The sequence below is a fragment of the Raphanus sativus genome, chromosome 5, assembly GCF_000801105.2.
Source record: "Raphanus sativus cultivar WK10039 chromosome 5, ASM80110v3, whole genome shotgun sequence".
Taxonomy (NCBI): Eukaryota; Viridiplantae; Streptophyta; class Magnoliopsida; order Brassicales; family Brassicaceae; genus Raphanus; species Raphanus sativus.
The window spans coordinates 39,273,982-39,295,503 of record NC_079515.1 but is presented as its reverse complement, the minus strand read 5'-3'; the positions used below and the strand labels follow the sequence as shown (position 1 = coordinate 39,295,503).

The window sequence follows — 21,522 nt, the reverse complement described above, 5'->3', positions numbered from 1 at the left end:
AACCGATAGAATATTCTAAACCATATCGGTACAAATCAAATATTCCATCATCATTGACTTCAACCAGATCGGTACGAAAGTAAACCGAACCGGATCAAATTAATTGTCTTCTTTAGTAGAAAGGCGACTTTACTGATCGACCTTCCCACTAACAAACAACAGATCCACACAAGCGAATCGGCGAACTTCCCCTAGAGAGAGAGATGGTGACGAAGACGGAGGAGACGGAGCTAAGCCAACTCGAGAATCAAGTCGAGAACGGAGGAGGAGGTGTTTGGGAGTATCTGTGCGTCGTTCGTAAGCTCAAGGTTCGCCGATCAGAGCTTGTGCTCAAGCACGGTCTCTCGATCTTGAACGATCCGGGAAAGCGATCCGCTCTTGGTCCTGATGGTATGTTGATTCTCATTTCCTTGGGCTATGTGCTTCTCAAAATCTGTCTTGATGTAATAATCTGGTTTTCTTACAATTGATTTTGTTCACATTTAGTAGCTGACAACATAAAAGGAGTCACTTTTGTTTCAGAAAAACCTGTCTTGATGGAATTTGTTTTGTTTTGTACATGTTGTAATATCTATGCCAATCTGTAATACTTTGTTCTTTGTTTTTGTTCTCTATATGGAATACATTTCATATCTTTTACAATCTGCTTCGGTTTGTTTTTGTTGTCTTAGATGATTAGAGGTTGACTTTAATGTGGAATTTATGCAATGAAAGAGATGATGGGTGTGTTTATTAAACCTAAAGAGCTAAGTGTCTTCTTTATTTGTGTGTGTGCAGAATGGACGCTATATGAGCAGGTAGCAATTGCAGCTATGGACTGTCAATCTCTTGCTGTTGCACAGGTGACTTTCCCTTTATGCTTTCCTCTCCTACCTTGAGAATGTTCCTATTTTAAAGTAAACGGTTTTCTGTTTGCTTGCATGAGGCTTTTTAAACCTCGCTTCTAGATTTATTTCTTGCATTTTTTTAACGCATATATCTTGTAAAAACATGGATGCATTCTTAAAGTAAAGATTGATAAATATAATTCGAGTTTGGGATTCACCTCCTTCCTTCCAAATCATTCTTCTCAACTCCATACTTAGTATTTGGATATCTCACAACTTTATTTTTGCAGAATTGCATCAAGGTTCTGCAGAAGAAGTTTCCGGAGAGCAAACGTGTGGGTAAGTACATATCATCAGCCTTTGAGAAATTGAATAATTTTTTTTTCACTCTTGCTGGACTTCATACTTTGCTAGCTAGCATCCTATCTAGGCTAGCTACTAGGGTAAACCATTAACCATCTAGGAATCCATAACCTTTTTCTCGCATTTCCTTCTCAAAAGTGAAAATAATTTATCAAATTTGAATTATACAAGCTAAGCCAAAGCTGAATTCATATGCTCTACATGTTTAAGCTTTGCTTATTTACCTGTCCTTACTCACAGATTTTGTTTTGTCTATTTTGAAATTTTGGAGTCTTCTGGGTGTGTACTGTGCGCTGATGTTTTCTATGAAAGTTGGGTTCTGCAGGCATATAGTTTACTTTTACCTTGATCCCAATCTGAGCTGCATCTTGAAAATATATTTCAGGGAAGCTGGAAGCGTTGCTTCTAGAAGCAAAGGGGATGTGGGAAGAGGCTGAAAAAGCCTATTCGATCCTTTTGGAGGATAATCCACTCGATCAAGTAAGTTTCCACATCTTTGCTTCATGAAAATACCCACAAGCTGCTGCGTCCAAATGTTTAACTGTTGTGAGTAAAACTCGATGTCTAGGTAATACACAAAAGAAAGGTGGCTATGGCCAAGGCTCAGGGAAAACCATCCTTAGCCATTGAACATCTTAACAAATATCTTGAAGTGTGAGTACTTACTAACCAACCCCAAACTGGATTAATACAAGTATATCAGTTGAAACCTACCACTTCTGATCACCTCCATTCGCTTTTCTGTCTTTTATGTAGATTCATGGCTGATCATGATGCCTGGAGAGAACTTGCAGAAATTTATGTTTCCTTGCAAATGTACGCCTCTTTGTGACATACAATCCACTAAGCAAACATTTAACAATATATCTTCATTTTTTTGGGATCCTATCTCTTTTCAGTCCGATCTAATGTATAAACTGTAACAGGTACAAACAAGCAGCTTTCTGCTACGAGGAGCTCATATTATCTCAGCCTACTCTTCCACTGTACCACTTAGCATATGCCGAGGTAAGTCTATGTAATATAACTCCTGCTGCTCATCACCAGGGAGTCTGCATCTTAAACATAATAAGTTCTATTTGCTCGAACTATATCACCTGGTATTGTGTTATTAATGTAAATTTTCCAAAATCAGGTACTCTATACGATTGGTGGACATGAAAACCTCATTGCAGCAAGAAAGTACTATGCATCAACCATAGACCTTACAGGTGGTAAAAGCACGAGAGCCCTGTTTGGATTATGCTTGGTAACATCTCGTTTCAACCTCACACTTGTTTTAAATCCACTTCGGTATCCAAGTGACATCAAATTTGAAGTAATTCATCTATGTGACATCAGTGTGGATCAGCAATAGCACAGCTCTCAAAAGGCAGGAACAAGGAGGACAAGGACATGGCCGCACCAGAGCTTCAGTCTCTAGCTGCAACTGCTCTGGAGAAAGAGTACAAGCAAAAAGCTCCTGCCAAACTCAACCTACTCTCTTCTGCATTAAGAAGCTTGAAGCTCTAGTAATTTCATCAGAGGCCACCAGAGAAAAAACGCTGGCTCGTATTTTTCTTGGTTAAAGCTTTTTTTTGTTTTCAGAATTTGATCTCGTTGTTTTCGCTTATTTTATTTCACTCTTGATTTATTATACACTGACTCTTATATACACTGTTTACTAGAGGTGTTTAATCAAGTTAATTAAATTTTATTCAGTTCTAACGAAAAAAACTAAAAAAAAATTGGCAAAGAATGTGAAATTTTAGTAATCATGTGCCTAGAAATAATAACTAGTATTTATTCACTAATTCATCAATAGTATGATTTCAAAGAAATTGAATATAAAATATCAATATATGAAATTTCAATTAATTTATTATTTTCAATGATTAATCATATTTTAGGTGATATATAACACACTGCAGGTAGTTTAAGATCATGAAATGTTTATGAAATAAATTAATGTCTTTATATTATTTTTTGTTTAAATTTTTAAAAACTAGAGTTATGTTACATAGTAGTTAAACTTATTTTTATTCTTTTATTATATTTTTTTCAATTTGTTGGATTTTATTGGACTAAGTGTTGAAATCATTAAGCGTGTGGCCTATAAAAATAGCATTTGAATTTTATAGAGATAAGATATTTATTTTGTAACATCTGATTTTTACTTTTTAAAACCAAACTGCCCAAGTGAAACAAATAATAGAATTCTCAAGAGCAAATATTAATTTCAGTAGTGGGAGAAAAAATATAAATCTAAATTTTTAAAAATTATATATACTTAAGTTCATATATAATTTTAAAACAATATAAGCAAATAAACTATAATTAACACAAAAAAATATCTTGTTAAATTCATAGGAAATATTTTAGTTACATTTAATTAAAATCTTTGAAATGAACGTTAATCAATTCTTAGAATCTAATTGTTAAATAAGAAAATGAGTTAGTCCCTTTCATCCTTAGTCTCAATATCTAAAGAAATTGTGGTTGGTGAAAATATAATTTTAAACTGAAGATTATGGTATGATTACATGTATAATCAGTTGAATCTAAGTGTGTAGGATAATAGTCCAGTTAGTCTCTATCTCTTTTTTGTATCCATTTTCTTACAATATATGTATAAATTGTTTAAGTTATTGTTTTTTTTAAAAAAATCTCTTCTCATTTTTTAAAAGACACATCTAAAAATGAGAATCAAATCGATTAAAAAAAATTTTGTTACCCATAACAACAAATGTATTTAGAAATGGTTATCCATCTAGAAGTTTTTGAACAAAAGTTGTGCATATACTGATATAGTAAACTATTTAGGATATTCGTGTTACAACATAAAAACTTACCAGATGTTCCCCTAGAGAATCTGCATATGCTAGAATTTTTTTATTCAAAACCACCAAGACACTGAACGTGAGACGATACAAGATAACCGACCTTAGTGTGCTGAAAGTATACTCCTTAATGATCTTGCACAAGATTAGAAGGTATGATGTGTGATGTACATTAAGCTGACAGCCCATTTGGTAAATAATATACAAAAGAATTGAATCTTAGTCCAAAACGTCTTGGATAAGCTTTAAACCATTGTACGGTGACTTGTTTCGAAGTGGTTCAGCAATTATATTTTTTTATATCATTTTTACATGCTTTAATGTTATATCTTTCAGAAAATCTGGAAAGACTAAAATCATTTTTTATTTAACAATTAGATTTTATAAAATGATTAACTTTTCATTTCAAGTTTTGACTTTAATCTAGATTATTATTTGAGAAGTGAATTTACTTAGTTTTCATCGTCTCCATGATTTTAGTTAATTTTTGTATTTTCCATGATTTTAGTTAATTTTTGTACTTTTCATATTTATATTATTAAATGAAATTATATTTTTAATCCCTTTGGAATTTTATTTTTGAATAAAATTTCATATCAAAACTTTTTACGAAGTATATTGTTACATAGCAAAGCATTTGACTAGAAATTAAAGATAAATATTTTGTCAACATTTTCGGTTGTTGGGCTACAACAAGCCCATTTATATTTATAACTAGATTAAAACACAGCCCAGCGTTTTTTTTTTTTGAACAACAAACACAGCCCAACTATGATGGTAAATTCAAGTTTTATTGGGCTGGAAATTAAATACCCACAACAACAACATGCTCTACTCAAAACCCTAGATACTGGTTTAAATTCAACAAGCGCCGTAGGTTCTATATCTTTGCTTCTGCTTCGTCGTCGACCCCAACTTATACTCAGCAGCCATGGCCGTCGGGAAGAACAAGCGAATCTCCAAAGGAAGAAAGGGAGGCAAGAAGAAGATGTAAGTATTTTATAAATCTTTTGAGCTCCTCTTGAGTTAATTTGAGTCTTGTTTAATTGATCTGTTGTTTTGTAATTTGAAATGATGGCAGTGTTGATCCTTTCTCCAAGAAGGATTGGTATGACATCAAGGCTCCCTCTAACTTCACCCATAGAAATGTCGGGAAGACACTTGTTTCCAGAACTCAGGGTACCAAGGTAAAATGCTTCTGTCTGTTTTCTTACAAGCTTGTTAATCGTTTTAGCTAGTGATATTTGTCGGAACTTTAGTGCAATGGTTCTTAGATTGATTGCGATAGTTGTATAATTGCAAAATGTTTTAGTGTATGGTATGCTTTTAATGTTGTTATGTGTACTATTGAAACATACCAGATTGCTTCAGAGGGTTTGAAACACAGAGTTTTCGAGGTGTCTCTTGCTGATCTTCAAAATGATGAGGATAACGCTTACAGGAAGATCCGTCTCAGAGCTGAAGATGTTCAGGGAAGGAATGTCTTGACTCAGTTCTGGGTAAGGGACTCATGATTAACTTTAGGTCTTGTTTTTTCTTGTGGTGGACTCCCTTAGTTCTTACTTTTTTTCTCTTTTTTTTGTTTGATTACTAGGGAATGGACTTCACCACTGATAAACTCAGATCCTTGGTGAAAAAGTGGCAAACTTTGATTGAGTCTCATGTTGATGTTAAGACCACCGACAACTACACACTGAGACTGTTCTGCATTGCTTTCACCAAGAGACGTGCTAACCAAGTCAAGAGAACTTGCTATGCTCAGTCAAGCCAAATCCGTCAGGTATATATTCATTGCTGAAACTAGTATCTAACTCTTTAGTTCTTTTTGTTTCTCACCTGATCCTTTTTTGTTTTTTTGTATGTGCATTGCTCAGATTCGCAGCAAGATGAGGGAGATTATGATCAAGGAAGCTTCCTCTTCTGACCTCAAGGAGCTTGTTGCCAAGTTTATTCCAGAATCTATTGGTAAAGAGATTGAGAAGGCAACTCAGGGCATCTACCCTCTTCAGAATGTTTTCATCCGTAAAGTCAAGATCCTCAAGGCTCCCAAATTCGACCTTGGAAAGCTCATGGAGGTGAATAGAATTTTACCTTAACAAACTTCTTGTTTTGATTTTTTTTGTATGATTCATTGTCAAATATTAATATTGATCAAATGTGCATGTTTTAAATCCGTGTAGGTTCACGGAGACTACACAGCAGAGGATGTTGGTGTGAAGGTTGACAGGCCTGCCGATGAGACTGCCGTCGAGGAACCTACTGAGATCATTGGTGCCTAAGATATGTTTCCGAAGAAATGTTAGAATTGAGCGATCGTTTTGACTTCTTCTAAGCTTTAGTTTCTTAAATGCTTTGTGTCTTTTCAAACTCGTTTGGTCCCTCAGCTTCTTGTTTTTGATGTATTTGTGCCTTTTCTCAGTATAAACTTGCCAGTTTTGGATAATTTATGCAACCGCTTCTCCCAGACACCTCATCATCTATATTATTAAAACTGAAGTACAAAATCAATATGTTTGGATACTTGGATAGCTTTTAGTAAAATCAGTATGTTTGGAAACAGGTTTAGATGTTTAAAAAAAAATTAATTCATTCATACGAAATCTATATTATTAGTGTAGCCCATAAACTTGATTTAATTTAAAAGTCATACATGAGATCGAATTATAATATGCCCGATTTTGATAGTCATGAATTCAAAAACAGATTTTTAAATATACGATTAGATTCTCCTACATTTAAGGCAATAGTTCAAATATATGTTTTGTAAATAAAATAATAACTTAAATCAAAATAATTAAGATATGTTATATTTATTGCCACTTAATTTTTCACTCCATATAATTATTTTACTTGATAAAAACTATTTCTATTTCACTTAATTTAGCCAAATACATAGAAAGTGTTTTTTATTAATTTATAAAATCAGTTAGACATGAACATCATCTGTCCATTTAGGTACATGTTGTTTCTTTCGGATATCGTTTTTTTGTTTTGAAACCAAGTCCCGCTTGAATATTATAAACTTATGTGTGGATTTTGAGTTGGGTCATTCTGGATCTGGATGAATTCAGTTCTGATATATAAAAACCTAAAAATATCTAAATAATCAACTTATCTAAAACGGGTTAGGATATTTGTAACAAAAATAGCTATATAACCTGATTCGATACAAGTCTTTTGAATATCGTTAGTTATATTATGATACATCTAAAATATATAACACTATTTATGAAAAATAAATATCGATGTATAAAAAAACTATTTCTATTTCACTTAATTTAGCCAAACACATAGAAATAGTTTTTTTTATTAATTTATAAAATCAGTTAGACATGAACATTATCTGTCCATTTAGGTACATGTTGTTCTTTTTGGGTATCATTTTTTTTTGTTTTGAAACCAAGTCCGGCTTGAATATTATAAACTTATGTGTGGATCTTGAGTTGGGTCATTCTGGATTTGGATGAATTCGGTTCTGATGTATATGACCCTAAAAATATCTAAGTAACCAATATATCTAAAACGGTTTCAGATATTTGTAACAAAAATAGCCATATAACCTGATTCGGTCCAGATCTTTTGAATATTGTTAGTTATATTATGATACATCTAAAATATATAACACTAATTATGAAAAATAAATATCAATGTATAAAAATATATTTCAGCGGCCAATTTAACAAAATAATAATTGGTTCAGTTGAAATAAATATATTTAAAAACTTTATATGAACTGAAAAAAATCAATATAAAAGTACTGTACAATTGGATTCAAAATTATTTCTTTTAAACAAAATATCAATGTAAAAATATTGTAATATTGTGTTCTAAAATCATTTATTTTAACAACAAGTCAAATAAATATGTTGATTGGAGAAAACAAAGCCAGAGCATATAGTTTACTAGAGACACCTTATGTGTCGAATTTATTATAAAAAAATTTTTACTAAGATAAATACATTCAATAATTACAAACAAATAATATATTTCATAAAAGTAAAAAATAATACCCGCGCTTAATCTAGTTTTCCTTATGTTTTGAACTTATCATCTTCTTTTGAGTCATCATCTGATCATCGTTTCTTTTACAATATCAACCTCGGTTTTAACCAAGTAGTTTTCCTGCGTTGGCCAACCGTCTACCCACCGATGAAGTACACAACGTTTAACTTTTACAAAAAAGGGGGAGATCTTGGTTCCACATTATACAGCTTGTTTGTTGAAGTATGTAATCACTTGCATACGACCACGTCCACTAGCATTCCGCTTACAATTTGCGCGTGATTACTCGGTTCCTTAGTGAAATCTCTTTCGCCATTGTAGTTGGTGGGATTGTTTTGAATTCATAATAGTTTTATTTCCCCACTGGAGAGTTTTGCTTTCAAGAACGAATTCGCAACAACCATAAGAAGGAAACAAACAAGGAGTAGAAGAGAAATGAGACAAGTATCGTTAACACCATTACAAAACTTTCTTCAGTGCAAATAAACAAACAAACAATATAAATTTAAACAAGAGCAGAGTAAAACAGAACACATTTACTTTCCTAACCAAAGATTATATTTCCTATATGTTATCGTATATACGTACCAAACTAGACTTAGATTTAATCACAACTAGATCATGACCCGCGCGCCTGCGCGGATTTATCTTTTGATTCACATATTTTATATACATGTTGTATATTATTTAAGATTTATAATATTAAAAAGTTAGAATGATCCGGAACCAAAAAAAATCGATCCGGACAAAAAAATCAAATATCTACTTAGATCCAAATGTTGAGAACTCGAAGAACTCATACCTGAAATGAACAGATTTATACCCGACCCAGTGAGCTAAATTTCAAACATAAGATCTTTTGTTATATTTTTAATTCATTTTTTTGGATTGGTGAGATTTACTATTTATTTGGAAGATTTTTGGCTAATTTAATGGTATATATTATTCGTAGGTTTCTTTTTTCTGAACAGGAAAAAAAAAATTTTGGGTCTTGATTAAATTTATCTTATATAACAAATTGCTGCTATAAATAATTTTTATAAAAACTAATTTGTAACAGTAATATCATTTTTGTTATAAATTAGTATATCATGGTTTATAGGTTCAAAGTATAGAGTTAGTCGTCTTCATAGTATTGCTAATATTGATAGATGCAAGTTAATGAATACAGATAATATATTGTATTATTAGTAATCTGTCGTATAGTATTATATGTTAGTAGATGTATTATTAATAATCTATCTTATAGTATAATATGCTAGTGGATGTATCTAGCTTATAATAAAATATATGCAATATAAAGAAATATGGGTAGTGGATATAATAATAAGGTAAGAAGTGAAAAACTATGGTTATGGTTGATATTAATTATTTATAAGGCATGTCTAATAATAAGTAGATTAATATAGCATTAATTACATAAGGTCCAACTTTAAAATCTACCTAGAATAAGTTTTAATGTTTCTGTTTTAATAAGATAGACGATCTTTAGATTCTTCGTTGATTTGTAACCGCATCAGGCTCTAACCCACATGGAAAGTGGAATTGCTCTGAGAAATCAATGAAAACAGTCTAAGAATTATTCTAATTAACCCGAATGATATGGCATTTGAACTTTGAAAAAACTACCATTTGTGTGACAGATAACGTTTTTGCAACCTATGCACCTGCAGCTCGCCGAGCATCCAACGCCCATCTTGATAAACATGCATTATAACATCCAACGGTTAAGAATAATGAATGGAGATTATTCGGAATAAATGAAACCAAACTTACCAAGTAGCATTCACAATACTTCTTTAAACATCCTGATTTCTTGCAGTTGCATCCTCTCATGTGTCTTGCTGAAGCAGGAGTCGTGTTGCTCTCCTCCTATAATTGTATTAGAAAAACATGAGATACATAAAAACATGTCACTGCCTCAACATACTTTCATTAGCTCATTGTTGATGTCATGATGTCTTACCCCAAAATATGTAGCAGAGTCAGAAGTCAAGACAACTTTTGGAGCGAAAGCTAATGGGTTGCGAGCTTCAACATTTCGACGAGTTTTCATAACTACATCTTCATGGATTGGTCTATTGAAACAGTTTTGACACGAACAAGGTTCGACACAGTATAGACCAGCAGCGAAACAATCACAGTACCTGTAACAGATGAATCAAAAGGTAACACGTGACACAAATGTAACTTGAGAAAATTGTGTGAAGAGAATTATAGTAAGAAAATAACTTACAGCTTCAAGCATTTTGATTTCTTACATCGACAGCGCTTACAGCTGCCATGCTCCTCAACCCACTCTCCTTCCATAGATTTCTCAGAAGCCTCCTCCATGATTTGGATATCACAGGAAACCAAATCGTTTATTGTGGAAACAGGAGTTGCGAACTCTTCTTCAGCATGAGATAAAACACAGCCATCTATGGAAGTTGATTTATTTCGGTTACTTGAGGCTGAGGGGTTCACGAGAGCTTTCAAGTGCAGGCCAATAGTCCGTGGTATGGGTACAATCTCATCGGTCTCTTGTTTGCTGGAGTCTACACACTTTTGAGGACTAGAAGCTTCGTTGATGATAGATGTGAAATCAAGGGGAAGGTCGTTTGTGGAATCACGCAAAGGTACCCTTTTGTAAGATCCTCCCGCGTCAAAAGTCAGGCAGCGTCTGCGTACACTCCGTTGCTGCAAGAATCAATGTACAGTTAATGGAAAACTTCTAACTTTAAATTAATACATTAACTAGCAGATGAATAAATAATTCTACTTGCAATAGGGAAACAAATGATATCAACAAAAAAAAAATACTATTTGAAATGTGTTACCTTGCGACTGAGCTGTTGGCCTGTTTCTTCCTTATCTTCAGCTTTGGCAGTCGAACCAACAGCGGCAACGTCCGATGAACTGGTGAGAGTGGTGTCTGGAGCTCCACCAGCCACTTGCACACTGCGAGACTGTACTACATTCCTTGAGTTAGTGGAAAACTGCTGAGGCACCGAAGTAAAAGAGTTAATTCTTGGATCCTTTGCATTTGGTATCTCTTGCTCACCATACCCATTCTCAGTTTCCATTTCTTCGGTTCGAAATACCCCATCTGAATCATCAAGTTCATTAGGCTGTCCACATAACCCATCAGATTGCCTTATTGCTATTTCATTTTCATCATCCATTGGTACTACTTCATCAGAAGACGTAGTCATTTGATCATTTCCATTCCTCAAAGAACTCGCCAACTCAATTGCAAACTTAACCTGACAACGCTTCAGAATATCTGGCGTGTTCTTTACAGTCTCACCAAGGACGGCTATTGGACTAGACAGATCAAGAGAATGATGATGCCTAAAGAAGAAGATACACATCTAAAACGTCAGCATTTTACAAAGTAAAAGAAAGAAAGAAAAAACTGAGGCTACCTTTTAATGAGAAACCTGGAATCACGGTAAGATTCTTCTATCTGCGGTGAACTAAACAGAGATGAAGAAGGAGATGCAAGAGCCAATGAGTGAAAGACATGATCAGCCTTCATTGCTTCTATTGGGGAAAGACCATTAATATACTGAAAAACTGGAGAATCCTGCAGATATTAACGAATACAACTGAGAATTTATATTAGATTCAGAGATGAATCATGATCGAGAGAGAAATGAGAGAAAGATAGTTTGTTATTCTGCAACTCAACTGTAAGTCTGTTACAGACTCTGACTTATATAACGACACTAAACCAATATATCAAACCGTATTTAACCAAGTAAACCGGTAATCAATCTATACTCTAATACCCCTCCCTCAAGATGGAAGATACAAACTATACAATCCCATCTTCGACACTAAATGCTTGAACACTCCTGGTTGCACAGCCTTTGTAAAGATATCGGCGAGTTGATTATCGGTCCGTACATGAAGTGTCTTGAGGAAACCACTCAGCAAGCGTTCACGAACAATGTGACAGTCGTTCTCAATGTGTTTTGTGCGTTCGTGAAAGACAGGGTTGGAGGCGATGTGTAGAGCTGACTGGTTGTCACAGTAGAGTGTTGCAGGCGTAGTTGTTGGACAATGAAGATCCCGTAACAGAGCAGTAAGCCATATCAACTCACAAGTAGTGTCAGCCATTGCGCGATACTCGGCCTCTGAGCTACTACGAGATACCGTTGGTTGTTTCCTGCAACACCAAGAGATGAGAGCATCACCAAGAAACACACAATAACCAGTTACCGAACGCCTTGAGTCTGGACAAGCAGCCCAATCCGCGTCGGAAAAAGCAGTGAGCTGAAGGTTTGATGAAGCCGAGAAGAATAATCCTTGACCTGGATCATTCTTGAGATATCTGAGGATTCTGTTAGCAGCCTGAAGATGCACAGAACGAGGTGCCTGCATATACTGACTGAGCTTATGTACAGCATAAGTGATATCAGGTCTCGTGTGTGTCAGGTAAAGAAGTCTGCCAACGATACGACGGTAAACAGAAGGCTCTGTTAAGAGATCACCATCAGATTCTGACATCTTGAGATTAGGCTCCATTGGAACTGAGAGAGGTTTACAACCGAGTAGTCCAGCATCTTCAAGCAATTCCAATGTATACTTCCTCTGATTAATAGAAATACCAGTCGAGTTTCTAGCAATCTCAAAACCAAGAAAGTATTTGGCTGGACCAAGATCTCTCAACTTGAAAGCATTCTTGAGTTTAGACTTGAACTCATCAACGGCAGAGTCAAGGCTTCCAACAAGAAGAATGTCGTCAACGTATACTAATATAGCTAGAAACACTTCAGAAGTACACTTGACGAACAGAGAATGATCTGATGGACATTGTGTGAATCCTTCACGAAGAATCACACTCGATAGCTTCTGGTTCCACTGACGTGAAGCTTGTTTCAAGCCGTACAAAGACTTCTTGAGCTTGCAAACGTAGTTCTTTGGCCAAGATTTTCCAGTAAGCTGAGCATATCCCTGAGGCATTGTCATGTATATCTCTTCATCTAGATCCCCGTTCAAAAAGGCATTACTAATGTCAAGCTGTGATATAGACCAGTTCTTGCTTGCAGCTAAACGGAGAAGAAGACGAACTGTACCCATTTTTGCCACGGGAGAGAAGGTATCAATGTAATCAAGACCTTCAATCTGCGTGTATCCCTTAGCAACCAAACGTGCCTTAAAGCGTTCAATGGTTCCATCAGGGTTGAACTTGATAGTGTAGACCCATTTACAACCAACTGGATGCTTACCCGGAGGCAACTCACAAACATCCCATGTTTCAGTATCTTCCAACGAAGTCATCTCAGTTCTCATAGCCGCAGTGAACTCTGCAGATTTAATGGCTTCTAGGAAGGTCTTAGGTGGGGTAGTAGTGGTAATGGATAGGACAAAGTTCTTATAGGAAGGCTCAAGGTTCTTATAGGTCATAAACGAGGAGATTGGGTAGGATGAGGTATGGGTAGGATGAGCAGGAAAGTCTGATATCTTGTTAAGCAAGTAACAATGGTATTCATCAAGGTAACTAGGGATCCTAGCTTGGCGTTTTGGTCTATGGTTATTGGTTTGATCTCCTGACGGAACACAATCAGTATTGGAACGAGGAAGGACACAAGGTGAAGATGAGATAGGGGAAGAAAGCGATGAAGAAACACCTTGTGGCAATGAAGAAGGATGAACATCATCTGGTTCAGGAAGTTGAGATATAAAAGAAGAATTATCAGGAAAGATAGGATCAGGAGAAATATCAAAAGAAGCTGGAAAGAGAGAGTCTGGAACCGGCAATGGTAGAACATCCTGAGGAAATATATCTGAGCCTTTTGGAGAATGAGTGAAAGGAAAGAGATACTCATGAAAAATGACATTTCGAGAAATAGAAACTGTATTAGTTTCTAAGTCAAGAACTTTATAACCTTTGTAACCATGAGGATAACCAAGAAAGACACAGGGTTTTGCACGGGGAGAGAATTTGTGTCTATCTTTAGTAAGGGTTGAGACATAACAAAGGCAACCAAAGACACGGAGATGATTGTATAGAGGAGCTTTCTTGTTTAAAAGTTCAAATGGGGTTTTGTTTTGAAGAAGAGGTGATGGGGTTCGGTTTATGAGGTAGACTGCGGTAAGAATACAATCTCCCCAGTAAGAAATGGGTACGTTTGATTGAAAGAGAAGAGATCTTGCAACATTTAAAATGTGTTGGTGTTTCCTCTCCACAACTGAGTTTTGTTGTGGAGTGTACGCACAAGAAAAGAAATGGATGATGCCTTTGGCTTTAAGAAGAGATGTAAAAGATAGCTCAAGAGCATTATCAGATCGGATGGCTTTGACTTTCATCTGGTATTGGGTTTCAATAAGCTGAAGAAATTCAGGAAAAACAGAGGAAACTGAACTTTTATTTTCCAAAAGGTAAATCCAAGTAGCTCGTGTACAATCATCTACTATAGTGAGAAAATATCTGTATCCATCTGAAGTAGGAACATGAAAGGGACCCCAGATATCAAGATGAATAAGATCAAAAGGATTTGGAGACATATTATTCGATGATTGAAAAGAAATGCGTTTCTGTTTAGCCAAAGGGCATACAGTACAAACAGAATCAAGAGATTTTTCAGAAGAAATAAGAAGATCTTTAGACAGAATGTGAATCTTTTGTGGTGATGGATGTCCTAATCGCCGGTGCCAGACTTCAGAAGAAATTTGAGAAGCAGAAGAAACGTTGAGGGAAGGGAGAGAGGATTTGAAAGAAGAAGAAGGCGTGGACTCCAAGATGTAAAGATTGTCATGAAGATCACCCTTCCCAATCATGGAGTCCAGAATATGCGCCTGAGAAATAAAAGGATTGTAAGGAAGAATGTAACAAGAATCAGAAGAGAAAAGCACAGTGATAGAGCTGTTTTTGGTAAGAGCACTGATGCTTAAGAGATTGAATTTGAAGTTTGGAACAAAAAGAACAGAGTGAAGAGTTAAAGTTTCAGAAAGCTTGATTGTTCCAGAAAGAGTTACTGATATATGTGTTCCATCAGGGAGAGTAACTGAGGTATGACTAATAGGTTTGGTATCTATGAATAGGGTATGATCAGAACAGACATGGCAACTAGCACCAGTGTCCACAACCCAAGCATTATTCTTAAGACTAAGGCTATTTTCGGTTCCTGCAGATGAAAGTAAAGAGAATGGTTTTAAAGAGTTACCAGATGGGGCATGGATTTGAGGAGTAAGGTGAGGTTGAGGTTTGGAAACGGAGGTAGATCCATCTGCAAGAGTCAACTGCGAGCCAGAAACCTGAGATATAGGGTTGATAGACTGCGGTGTGAGATTTAAAATCGTCAGAAGATGCTGAATCTGGTCTGATGTAAGATGATCCAGGTTTGCATGTCGTTGATTGCTCTGAGGTACATTATCATTGACAACCATGTTAGCCACGTTCTCTTTCTTCTGTGACGTTGACTCATTCTGCTTTGAAGAGTTCTGTTGTTGATTCGGTTGTCTGTAGTTCGATGACTGCGGCTTGAAACCAGGTGGGAATCCATGTAGCTTGTAGCATCTGTTCACAGTGTGACCAACAACACCACAATGCGAGCAGATAGGACGCGATTTCGGTTTGTTGTAGTTACCAGAATAAGCTGCTACAAGTTGATCAGTTTGTGAGGCTTGAAAGGCAACTGCACTAGTTGTTGAACCATTCTTCATAGAGCGTTGACGTTCCTCTTGTGATACCAAATTGAAGACTTTATTGAGGGATGGTTTAGGATCCATCATAAGGATTTGACCTCTCGCTGCAGTAAAAGTATCATTTAGCCCCATGAGAAACTTCAAGACATGATCTTGCTCGTCACGTTCCATCAAACGCTTCGAACTTTCACAACTGTCACGACCACAACAACACTTATATGGAGCCTCATGATTCTTCAGATCTTCCCAAAGTTGCTTGAGTTTGGTGTAGTACTCACTGACTGTTTGTGATCCTTGAACTTCAGAATAGATCTGTTGTTTAATCTCTGCATGACGAGGTCCATCGCTCTGTTTAAACTGATCATGAATATCAAGCCACATCTGTCGAGCCGTTTCAAGATACATGATGCTCTTTGCTATAGACTTGTCAACAGCGTTAACAATCCAGGTGCAAACCATACTATTGCAACGATACCAAGAAGCATAATCAGGATGTGATTTATCGATCTCAGGATAAGATCCATCCACAAAAACAATCTTGTTCCGAGCTCCTAAAGCCATCATCATTGATCTACGCCATGTATTGAAGTTTCCTAGGCCAGTTAGCTTATCAGATACAAGAGCAATACCAGCGTGATCAGCAATGTGGATGTATAAGGGATTGGAGTTCGGATCTTGAAGGGACGCCGTCATCGGAGATCGATTCGCCGCCGGATTAGGAGTTGAAGCTGAGTTCGGAGTTGAGTTAACAGCATTCGCGTAAGACATTGGCATGGTGATGAAGAGAACAGAAGATCGATAGCTCTATCGATCGAGAAAAGACGAAGATGGTGACGAACTAGTCGTCGAATCGAATCGCGAGTGACGGAGATGAATCGGAAGCTCGAATCAAGCTCTGAATCGATCAGGAAGAAGCGGAAGATGAGAGCAATTGCTCTGATACCATATTAGATTCAGAGATGAATCATGATCGAGAGAGAAATGAGAGAAAGATAGTTTGTTATTCTGCAACTCAACTGTAAGTCTGTTACAGACTCTGACTTATATAACGACACTAAACCAATATATCAAACCGTATTTAACCAAGTAAACCGGTAATCAATCTATACTCTAATAATTTAGCAGATTATAACTCTGTTCAGCAACAATGCAATGTGAAGAACACATAGACTAATCTAGGAATCGTTGGAGAACACATAGTGTGGAAAAAAAAAACTCTAATCGACACGAATAGCTTAAACTAACCCCATGAGGACGATCTTAAACCCACAAACCCTAATTTCATCTCTAAAAAATCATATTAATTTTGGAGTGAATAGGTCCGATGAACAAGGAGGTAGTTTAGGAAACTTCTACATGTGGATTCACGCGGGAAGCTTCAGAATCTCTCTGGTAAAATATAAAATCTAAAATAGGAACAGATTATCGGAGTGAGAGAAAACCTCGAAGTTACGGTACGAAACGGCGGAGATGCGGTTCTTATCCGGCGTGTCCATCTCCCGCGAATTGTTTATCGCCGGGTATTACTCCAGTTAGCCTTCGGAGGAAACTGTGACTGGTTCCGGAACAAACAAAGCCCAACGAAGATGAAGAAGAAAGTCGATCGTTTACTGAAGAGGAACAAAGCAGGTGGAGAGTTTTAATGGAGGAGGAGCGGGAAAGCCGTGTCGTTTGGTTTCTCTAAGCCCATGGGCTTTTTCTTTGAGATATTTATATACCCGTTTTTGACATTTTTGGGTCTAAGCCTTTGTTGTTCAAAAAAAAAAGGGGGTATAAGTCTTTACGGGGTATATACTAAGTATATAGAGCACGATTATCGCAGGTTCTCATGTTCTTATCGTAATACAAGAACATCTCTTAATTTTTAATTAAGAAACTAGATTTTGACCCGCCCTTAGAAGGGCGGATATATTTTTTGTTTTACATTTTTTATAAATTTAATTTTTATATTTATGTTTTTATTTACGTTTTTTTTTTCATTATATAATATCAATATACTAAAATAGGAATATGACTTATTGGTATATGTGTGGTCAAATTATTTTACGATAATTATTAAAACCTCTTATTAATTATTTAAAAGGAATATTATACAAATAAAAATATAAATATGATTAAAAACATAAATATAAAAATTAAATTTCTAAAATATGTAAAACAAAAAAATATACCAGCTCTTTTAAAGGCGAATCCGAATCTAGTCAATACTATTAAAATAGAAACATAACATATTGATATATGTATGGTCAAACTATTTTAATACAATGATTAAAACCTCCTATTAATTATTTAAGAGAAATGTTATACAATGAAAAACACAAATATGACTAAAACATATAAATATAAAAATTAAATTTCTAAAAGAATATAAAATTAAAAAATATAAAAGGGCGGGTCCAAATGTAGAAATCTATTTAAAACCCGTTAAACTAAAATCTGTAGAATATTGGATCATGATCATAATTTTTAATTTTAATTTTAGTTGTTTAGTTTTAGTTTTAATTTTATTTTTTAAAGAAACATAATTTTTATGTTTGTGTGTTTGTATAATCATATTCTGTATGATATGAATTTAATAGAATAGATAAGTTTTGTAAGTATGTACATGTATCATATGGTAAGGCTTGGTCCTTTTGTCAATATTCAGTCCAAATTATTTGTTTTTTTATTTGAACATAAAAACAGGAACATAGGAAAGTTACGAACGGTTAACAATATTCAAAGTCCAAATTATCGTTTCATATACCGAGGGAAGTTACGAACGATTAACAATGCTCTAGATATAATTATATTATATTTTATGCAGTTATTTTTTTAAGTTAGACCCAACCTTTTATTAATTGGTCATACATGAGAATTAATAGAATAGATACATTTAAAATATATTTTTGAATCGAATAACCTATTTAAAATCCGTTAAACTAAATGAGGTTTAAAATTTTATAAAATTGAAAATAAAAATTTTCAATAGTTTCAAAAAGTATTTTCAAATTTCAAAAAAAAAACAGTTCGAAAAAGTTTGAAATTTTCTTTTTAATAAGTTTGAATTTGAGAACATATAATCTGAAACTATAAAAAAATAATTTTTAATTTATTATTTGTATTTATATATCTAGGGTATAAGAGTCTTTTACCTATTAAATAAAATATTTTGGCCATTTTTTTTCTTATGATCTTTTTGTAACAAAAACTTAAAAATGTTATATTTAGGAAAATTGCCCAATTTAAAATTATCTAAATTATTTGATATTTTATTCAAACAGTCCGATTTAAAAAGTTGGTATAATTATTTATTTATTTATTTGTAAACATAAATATTGATACTATGAATATAAATGTCATTGATTGTTATTGATAATATATGAATAATTGCTGTCAATGTTCGTAGTCTAATATTCTTTCTATTCTTAGATATAAAGTTTTTGTGTACGTGATATTTTTCTACTCTTATGCATCCCGGAATTATAGGAAGTAAAGGGGAAGGGAGGTTACAAATATCCTTATGCATTCCGATATTTGTTAATTAGTGGCAGTTAACCATTTTCAATTATTTGAAAATGTGGCAGTTAATTCCATTGATCGTCACTTCCACCTGATATATTGATATTAATTGATATATAAATAAGAAGCAGTTTCCGATTTTGTAGGTCTTAGTTGTTTAATGGTTACATGTATCATGATTTTTTTAAATTGGACATAACTTACTATCAATTGGACATGTTGAAGAATTAATAGAATAGACTAGATTTTGACCCGTCCTTAAAAGGACGAAAATATTTTCGAATGATATAAATTTTTATTTTTCGATTACGTATATCTATCTTATTAAAACAGGAACATTACAACTTCTTCTAGGTAGATTTTTAAAGATGGACCTCATATATTTAAATTAAATGTCTCATTCTTTATATATAATATGTACCATAGTCTAACTTTGTATTGATGTATTTCCTTAAATACAGTTCTTATTTTTGTCTATATTCCATATATGATTTTTACATTTATTACATGTCGATTTAAATAAGATATATACTAAGAATACTAAAAATATTAATCGTTCTATAATTACCCTATACAATTCATTTTAAATTGATCAGTATATTTTCATTGACCATATTAATTTTATTAGTACGAATAACATTAGGTAGATAAGTCATAGACACATACATAAAGATATGACTATTCTTATAACTACGTTGGGCCTAATCTACTTTCTAAAACAAATAACACATAGCTTCATATATTGTATAGAATATAGTAATATTGTATAGTATTATACTTATACAATAATACTAAAAACAGACCAAACTGAAATATAATATATATCGAAAATGCTTTGAACCATTACACACACAAAATATATTAGACTTCAGAGATAAAATTCACTTTGAAATTACGTAATAATTATTTTAAAAAATTAAATTTCGTAATGTACAAAAAAACATAAGTTTTATATAAAATTTTGTGTTACAATAAAAAGACACAACTCGCGCTTCCAAAGTGTTATTTTACATACGAAAGACAGTTTTGATATTGTTCTTTAAACACAAAATTTGAATTATACAAACTCGATAATACATAAAACTAAACAATATAGAATACATTTTAAAATAAACCCGTGCGGGTGTGCATATGTTTATATAATATATAAATATATTATGTTACACATATTTTCATATAAATAATATCCCAATGTAAGTTTTGTATGATAAATGTTGAAAATACAAAATATATAGCACTATATATTTTAAATAATATAGAAAAAATCTACTTTACGTTATCATAAAATTTAGAAAATAAATTTATTAATTAAACACATTGCTTATTTAAACACATTAGTACACATTGTTATTTATCAAAATTTATATTAATACACATTGCGATCATGTATAACATTTAGTAAAAACAAAGATAAAAAAAAATTGACTCCCGCTCGGTCGAGCGGGTCATGATCTAGTATACTTTTAAATGTAACGCATGAAATGTTATATTCAGTGTTCTGTAACCCGATCCGGACCCATGGTTAAATCGATAAAATGGATGATTCTATATGTAATCTGGTTAAACTCGTTATTTAAAAGTTCTATTAAACCCGCAAATTTATTGTAATATTTTATATTGGTAAAAAAGTTATTTTATTATTATATTTTTTTAAATTAACTATTGTTATTCAATCCGCTTTATACTTGATAAATAAATTAATTTTTTAAAAATATTTAATATATATATATATATATATGTGTGTATTAATTTATGAAATTATTTATTAGTTTATACATCGTACTTTAATATTTGCTTTATTAAGTTGAAGTATGTTGTAAAATTCATGCATTTATTTTATTATGTTATTTTATAATATAGAAAATAGTTAATAGATGGATTAAGTTACTTTATATTTATTAGTTGGTGTAGTAATTTAATTAAGAATATAAATTATGTATATATAAATACTATAGAAATTTTATTTCTTAGTATATAAATAAAAACTGAATTAAAAATCGTTTTTAACTACAGTTAGTTATTAATTATGACTTTTATTAACTAAAAATAAATATTAAAAATAATTTTGTATTTACATTTTAAATAAAAGATATTAAAAGATATTATTAAGATGTAATCTTAGTAAAAGATACTTAAGAATATATTTTAAAGATCTTATTTTAAAATATTAAAATAATTGGTTAGATATAGTATATATTTAATAATAATTAAGTTAGTTATAAGAGAAATAATAGTAATTTAAATAAATGTAATGGTCCAATCTTGACTACTTACAAGTAGATAAAAAGTTATTCTCTTTTAATAGTATTGATATTTTTTTTTTTTTTAGAAACAGTAATTATAAAATTTATTTTATATAACTTTAGTGTATATTT

General features: G+C 33.2%; 3 protein-coding genes across 3 annotated transcripts; 2 read left to right on the top strand and 1 right to left on the bottom strand.

The window, feature by feature from the left end:
- Positions 1 to 143: 143 nt before the first annotated feature.
- LOC108861291 (uncharacterized) lies at positions 144 to 2,886 on the top strand. The gene is made up of 9 exons (XM_018635129.2): positions 144 to 390; positions 778 to 842; positions 1,118 to 1,166; positions 1,576 to 1,670; positions 1,759 to 1,844; positions 1,947 to 2,006; positions 2,117 to 2,198; positions 2,326 to 2,439; positions 2,532 to 2,886. The coding sequence occupies exons 1-9, from the start codon at positions 204 to 206 to the stop codon at positions 2,700 to 2,702; spliced, it is 909 nt and encodes a 302-aa protein (XP_018490631.2). The 5' UTR covers positions 144 to 203; the 3' UTR covers positions 2,703 to 2,886.
- A 1,948-nt stretch (positions 2,887 to 4,834) lies between these two features.
- Positions 4,835 to 6,477, top strand: LOC108861292 (40S ribosomal protein S3a-2). Its single transcript, XM_018635131.2, has 6 exons — positions 4,835 to 4,999; positions 5,091 to 5,196; positions 5,371 to 5,508; positions 5,604 to 5,789; positions 5,884 to 6,084; positions 6,190 to 6,477. Exons 1-6 carry the CDS (start codon positions 4,941 to 4,943, stop codon positions 6,286 to 6,288), a joined length of 789 nt encoding a protein of 262 aa, XP_018490633.1. The 5' UTR covers positions 4,835 to 4,940; the 3' UTR covers positions 6,289 to 6,477.
- Positions 6,478 to 9,393: 2,916 nt separating this feature from the next.
- Positions 9,394 to 17,239, bottom strand: LOC108860050 (protein tesmin/TSO1-like CXC 4). Its single transcript, XM_056986735.1, is given in 9 exon segments — positions 9,394 to 9,516; positions 9,518 to 9,561; positions 9,641 to 9,707; positions 9,788 to 9,883; positions 9,978 to 10,158; positions 10,248 to 10,690; positions 10,831 to 11,344; positions 11,419 to 11,579; positions 17,089 to 17,239. Coding segments are annotated over 9 exon segments (1,596 nt in total). The 5' UTR covers positions 17,143 to 17,239; the 3' UTR covers positions 9,394 to 9,480.
- Between the last annotated feature and the right edge of the window lie 4,283 nt (positions 17,240 to 21,522).

Excerpts from the sequence above, each read along its gene's own strand:
- LOC108861292 (XM_018635131.2), top strand. The coding sequence starts at position 4,941 with ATGGCCGTCGGGAAGAACAAGCGAATCTCCAAAGGAAGAAAGGGAGGC. Across the intron at positions 5,790-5,883 it reads AGTCAAGCCAAATCCGTCAG|ATTCGCAGCAAGATGAGGGA; the intron begins GTATATATTCAT and ends TGCATTGCTCAG. Across the intron at positions 6,085-6,189 it reads ACCTTGGAAAGCTCATGGAG|GTTCACGGAGACTACACAGC; the intron begins GTGAATAGAATT and ends AAATCCGTGTAG.
- LOC108861291 (XM_018635129.2), top strand. The coding sequence starts at position 204 with ATGGTGACGAAGACGGAGGAGACGGAGCTAAGCCAACTCGAGAATCAA. Across the intron at positions 391-777 it reads ATCCGCTCTTGGTCCTGATG|AATGGACGCTATATGAGCAG; the intron begins GTATGTTGATTC and ends GTGTGTGTGCAG. Across the intron at positions 1,845-1,946 it reads CTTAACAAATATCTTGAAGT|ATTCATGGCTGATCATGATG; the intron begins GTGAGTACTTAC and ends TCTTTTATGTAG.